Source organism: Eleutherodactylus coqui, chromosome 6, assembly GCF_035609145.1.
Source record: "Eleutherodactylus coqui strain aEleCoq1 chromosome 6, aEleCoq1.hap1, whole genome shotgun sequence".
Classification (NCBI taxonomy): domain Eukaryota; kingdom Metazoa; phylum Chordata; class Amphibia; order Anura; family Eleutherodactylidae; genus Eleutherodactylus; species Eleutherodactylus coqui.
In genome coordinates this window covers 183,648,201-183,654,200 of record NC_089842.1, presented here as the reverse complement: position 1 = coordinate 183,654,200, position 6,000 = coordinate 183,648,201, and the positions used below count along the sequence as shown (strand labels likewise).

Sequence of the window (6,000 nt, the reverse complement as noted above, 5' to 3'; positions counted from 1 at the left end):
CAACTTGCCCATGTACAGATAGAAAAATGGTTTGAAATGATCCCTATAAATAATTGTAACATATTGTGGTTTATCACTTATGGATAAGGGTGCGTTCGCACATAGCATATTGGTTACTGATTTGGTAGCAGATTTCGGTGCAGATTTCACCCTTTCAAATGAATTCAAAATTGAAGGGATAAAATCGGCAGCAAGCCAGCTATGTGTTAACACACTCTTTGGGTATATGTTCACATGGGGCGGAAATGCTGCAAACATTCCACATCCAAAGCTCAAAATCTGATGGTTTGGATTTTGACTCTAAAACAGCTGCGTATTTGCAGCAGATTTTGGAAGATACAGCGCTCCCATCACCTCCCAATTTTTTGCGAGGTGAGGGCTGCTGCAGATTTCAAGTCAAAATCCGCACCCATGATGCAGATTTTGACTCCGTTTTGGAAGTGCTGCAGAATTTGCCATAGAAGTGCCGCAAAATTTCCGCCCCCGGTTTGCTTTTATTTCCCCAACTGAACAACATGAGATTTTTCTCGTTACATTTGCAAAAAATAAATATATTTAGCCATAACTTGGGCTTTCATGATTATTAGTTTTGAATTGCCGACAACCACGAACAGTGCTTTCAGAGTAGAATATTTGAAATGCGCCTTTTCTGTTGAATCTTCCACCTAGGTCTCTTTTTCTAGGAGGGAAAACCTAGCACCAACAGGACTTGGAATTTGCTGTTCCATCAGCTTTGCGGCCATCGTCCTCAAGCTCAGCTAGATTCAGTTCGTTGTTGGATGCAATGCGTAAGCCGTCTAATTCTTTCTTATGAGCCATTAGGACCAACTCTGTCAGTCGAGTGAAGGACTAGAACACAAAAACAGACAGAAAAATGTATTTGAGACAGCAGAACACTACAATAAACAATCCTTAAAGACAGTGTCAGACTGAGGTGGTTACTGAGGCAAGGGGTAAGTCAGTGACAAATCGGGGACCTTTTTGGCCCTTTATTCTGTCAGCAGCAACTTGGTCTGAACACCTAAATATAGTGAAAGTGAAGCCAAGATTTAGTGTAAAGCCAAACTAGGTGGAATTTCCACATAGAAAATTCGGAGTGAATTCCTCTACAAATTCACAACTAAATTCACAACAATCCAAAGTTTTTGCCAGACTCAATCCACTGACAAATTCAAGTTGAGTCTGGCCAAAACTGCACGCGTTATACGCGGATTGTTGTGGATTTTGTTGTGAATTTGCAGAGGAATTCACCCTGCAAACAACTGGACATATTGCTGATTTAAAGTCCATACTTCAGGTCAATTAGCTATGAATTCAGCACGGACTAACCCAGAGCATGTGGATAAGATTTATTAACATTTCATCCACTTTTTAAATGCTGTGGATTTTACACATGCAATTTCGCATCGATTATGTTTTGTGGCAGTACCCTGAGGGAGCTTTCACACATGCGGAATATTTCTGCAAGATGCACTTACGAGTAGTTTAAGGCCTCATGTCCACGGGGAAAAAAAAAATCAGGCCCGCCGCGGATTATCCATGCAGAATCCTGCAGCGAGTCCCTCCTTTCCCGGCGACATGAGGCTAAAAATAATATTAAACTCACCTGTCCGGATGCTGCGGATCTTCCCTCCGTCGCAGCCAGATCTTCTTTCTTCGGCCCGGCGGATGCACGCCGGCAGCGTGCCGCACGCATGTGCCAGGCACTCCTTTTTATGTTTTTTTAACTCCTGCTCTCCCGCACTACCGCGCAGGAGAGCAGAAATTCAGTTACGGTTGTTCCGCGGATCCGGACGGCTTCTATAGAAGCCTGCGGGAGACCTGCACTAAAATGGAGCATGCCACGGGTGTTTTCCCGCAGATGCAATCCACGCCTGAAGGGAAAATGACATCAGCAGGTATTTAACTACCTACGGGTGTCCAATGCATCCCTATTGGGCGCGGATCACGCTGCGGGAAAAACGCTGCGGATTTAAAATCTTATTTTAACCGTGGACATAAGGCTTAACCCCTTGAGTGGCGGCTTTCTTACCACCCTGTCGTACCCACCAGGGCAGGTTTTTTAAATGGTCTAATAATTTAATTTCAACTAATTTTGCAGTCATGCCATAACTTTTTCATTTTTCCATTGACACAGCCATATAAGGGCTTGTTTTTTGTGGGACAAGTTGTACTTTTTGATGGTATATATAATGTATTGTATAACTTTTGTAAAAAGATTTGTAGGGAGATTCAGCGTGCAGAATAATGTAATAACATTCTCTGAGTCAACACAATTCCGGCGACACAAAGTTTATACTGTTTTTATGTTTTGCCATTTTGGTACATTTAAAACTTTTTTTTCTTAAAGGTTTGCTTTTGTGTCGCCACATTCCAAGAGCCGTATTATTTTTTTCCTTCCATTGCCAGAGCCCCAGAAGGCCGTGTTTTTTGCGGGTTGGACTCTAGTCTTCATTTATCTAATTTTTTGGAACATGTAAAATTTTGATTACTTTTTATTCCATTTTTTCTAGTGGCAAGATTAACAAAATCTGTAATTCTGGCATGCTTTTTATTTTTAGTTTTCACTGCATTCTCTGAGCAGTATAAATATATTAAAGTAATTCTACAGGCCGGTCCGATTATGACAATACCAAATTGTAATAGTTTTTTTTCTTTTTCACGACTTTCTCACTTTTAAACTTTTCGTACTTTTTTTGTTTTAATCACCCCCCCTTTTGCCATATCCATAATAAATAAAAAAGTCTAAAATCATAAAAGAAAAATACATATTTGGTATCGCCGCATCCATAAATGACAGATCTATCAAAGCAGTGCATTATTTACCCCGCACGGTGAACGTGGTTCGAAAAAATAAATTAAAAACGCCACAAATGCACTTTTTTCGTCACCCTGTCTCCCAGAAAAAATGCAATAAAAAGCGATCAAAAAGTCGTATGTATTCCGAATTAGCACTAACGTAAACTACACGACATCTCACAAAAAAATGAGCCCTTGCTCAAGTACGTTGACAGAAAAATAATAACGTTATTGCACGCAGAAGATGCAGCAGAAAATAATTTTAAACAATTAAACGTACTACAGAAAAAAAAAAATAAACTATACATGTTTGGTATCGTAGTAATCGTACTGACCCATAGAATAAAGTTATCAGGTCATTTTTGTTGCAGTTTGTGCACCGTAGAAACAAAGTGCACTGAAAGATGGCGGAATGTAATTTTTTTTTTCATTTTACTCCACTTAGAATTTGGTGAAAGTTTTTCAGTACATTATATGGCGACGTCGATTGATAAATAAAGGAGTTATGATTTTTTAAACGGGAAGGAAAAAAAGAAAAAGGGTCCGTGTCAGTAAGGGGTTAAATAATATACTAACATGTGTAATTTTATTTAAAATTTTTTACAAAGTAAAGGGAGACAAGTGCTTTTGTTTTTATTTTTTTAATCATTTTTTAACTTTTTTTTTTTTTTTTACTTTTTTTCTCTTCTTCTTGTCCCTTTAGGGGACTTCCACAGAGACCCATTAGGACCCCCTGATCACATTCCGGGGGTCTGATAGTCCTTTACATGCTGCAGTCAGACTGCAGCATTTAAAGGGTTAACAGCAGAGATCGGAGATTTTCTCTGATCTCTGCTCCAAGAACTGGTGCCTGGCTGTCCTCTGTCAGCCAGCACCAGCTCTCCCTGCCACAGAGACCATTGGCTTGCTTCTGACAAGCCAATGGTCTCTATGGCAACTTGTAAACAAACCAGTGCAGGAGTTTGAATTCAGAAGCGGGAGATTGCCAGCAGATCGGCAATGTCTCCCAGCTTCTGTTTTTCAAAGTCCTGCACTGGTTCTGTGTGGGACTGTGCAGGCAGAGCACAATGCCACAGCGTTCCACTAAAGGGGTTAAACTGATGAATGTGTCATGTATGTACTTTCCTAGCATGTGAAGTGTGTGCAACTTAGGCTGGTCTCACACGACCAAATAGCAATTGCGGATTCTGCGAGCGATTGATCCCCGGATCAAATCAAATGCATTGAATTATGCAGTTCCGATCACATTAGCGAGTCGGAATTGTGTAATCCACGAGGGGAAAGTAAAATGCAGCATGCTTTACTTTACCGCAGATATCCACGACATAGAGCCCATTGATCTCTAGGGTCGCAGATATACCCATAGCCCATATGCAATTATATTGCGCTTCGGCAGCGGGTATATCCACGTCATCGCCAAGCGGTAGCGTGGGAAATTAAACAAACAAACAAACAAAAAAAAAAGAGAGAGTGTACTGCACATGACCGCCTGCGTGAGTATGTGGTCATGTGCAGTACAATTTCGCCGTCACGCAGGGTCACAGCTGTAATCCGCTGCTAGCCTCTGCTAGCATATTCTGCTTAGGACCGTGTGAGCCCAGCCTTAAGTTAATCTAGTTTCACTCAATCTTGCGCTCATCTTAAATTGACGTTGTAAACTAAGTATAAAGGCCCAATGTTCATGGGTGGACCGGATTTGCGGAAGATCTGCAAATCAAGCCCCCCATAGGGAAGCATGGGCGTCTGCACATGACTTAAAGCATACAGATTTGTTTTGCGGACCTTTTGGGCCAGAAAACAAATTTGCATGCTCCGTTTAAGTGTGGTTCTCACAAGAAGAGAGTTAGGCCTCATGTCCACTAGCTAAATGAAATTGCGGATTCCGCAGCCCATAGGGAATCATTGGCCATCCGCGGTCCATTAAATTAAAGGGGTTGTCCCGCGCCAAAACGGGGTTTTGTTTTTTTTCCAATAGCCCCCCCGTTCGGCGCGAGACAAACCCGATGCAGGCATAAAAAAAACAAACCGTCCAGTACTTACCCGAATCCCCGCGCTCCGGTGACTTCTGACTTACCTTGTGAAGATGGCCGCCGGGATCTTCACCCTCGGTGGACCGCAGGTCTTCTGTGCGGTCCATTGCCGATTCCAGCCTCCCGATTGGCTGGAATCGGCACACGTGACGGGGCGGAGCTACGAGGAGCCGCTCTCCGGCACGAGCGGCCCCATTCAGAAGGGAGAAGACCGGACTGCGCAAGTGCGTCTAATCGGGCGATTAGACGCTGAAGATTAGACGGCACCATGGAGACGGGGACGCTAGCAACGGAACAGGTAAGTGAATAACTTCTGTATGGCTCATAATTAATGCACAATGTACATTACAAAGTGCATTAATATGGCCATACAGAAGTGTATACCCCCACTTTGTTTTGCGGGACAACCCCTTTAATTTTTGCACCCGCGGATGGCATTTTAAAAGAATTGCATTTTTTTACGCGCGGGAGAAAAAACGCGGCATGCTCCATTCTGCCGCGGATCGGCAACATCGCTATCACATTGATAACAATGTGTGCGGATATCTGCATGTAAAAAAAAACAAAAAACATTTAAAGCAAATCCGCGGCAGATTCTGCGCGGATTGTATTTTTCAAGTGGACATGAGGCCTTAAGAGAAGCATAGAGTCTAGATCAAGTGTGCTCATTATCCCCCTCTACTCTTCCTTAGTCAGACCTCATCTGGAATACTGTGTCCAGTTCTGGGCACCCCACTTTAAAAAGAGACATCGACAAACTGGAGCAGGTTCAGAGAAGAGTTACCAAGATGGTGAGCGGTCTGCAAATCATGTCTTATGAGGAACAGTTAAAGGATCTGGGAATGTTTAACTTGCAAAAAGGAAGGCTGAGAGGAGACTTAATAGCAGTCTACAAATATCTGAAGGGTGGTCACAGTGCATAGGGATCAGCCCTATTCTCATTTGTACAAGGAAAGACTAGAAGCAATGGGATGAAACTGAAAGGGAGGAGACACAGATTAGATATTAGAAAAAAACATTCTGACAGGGAGGGTGATCAATGAGTGGAACAGGTTACCACGGGAGGTGGTAAGTTCTCTTTCAATGGGCGTGTTCAAACAAAGGCTGGACAAATATCTGTCTGGGATGGATTGGTGAATCTTGCACTGAGCAGGGGGTCGTACCCGATGAC

General features: G+C 42.7%; 1 protein-coding gene across 1 annotated transcript in view; it reads right to left on the bottom strand.

The window, feature by feature from the left end:
- Window positions 1-383: 383 nt before the first annotated feature.
- RAB15 (RAB15, member RAS oncogene family) overlaps window positions 384-6,000 on the bottom strand; it is a 49,032-nt gene continuing 43,415 nt past the window's right edge. Inside the window, exon 7 of the mRNA XM_066605836.1 lies at window positions 384-849. Coding sequence (XP_066461933.1) covers window positions 694-849 — 156 coding nt within the window. The 3' untranslated portion in view covers window positions 384-693. The remainder of the gene's footprint in view (window positions 850-6,000) is intronic.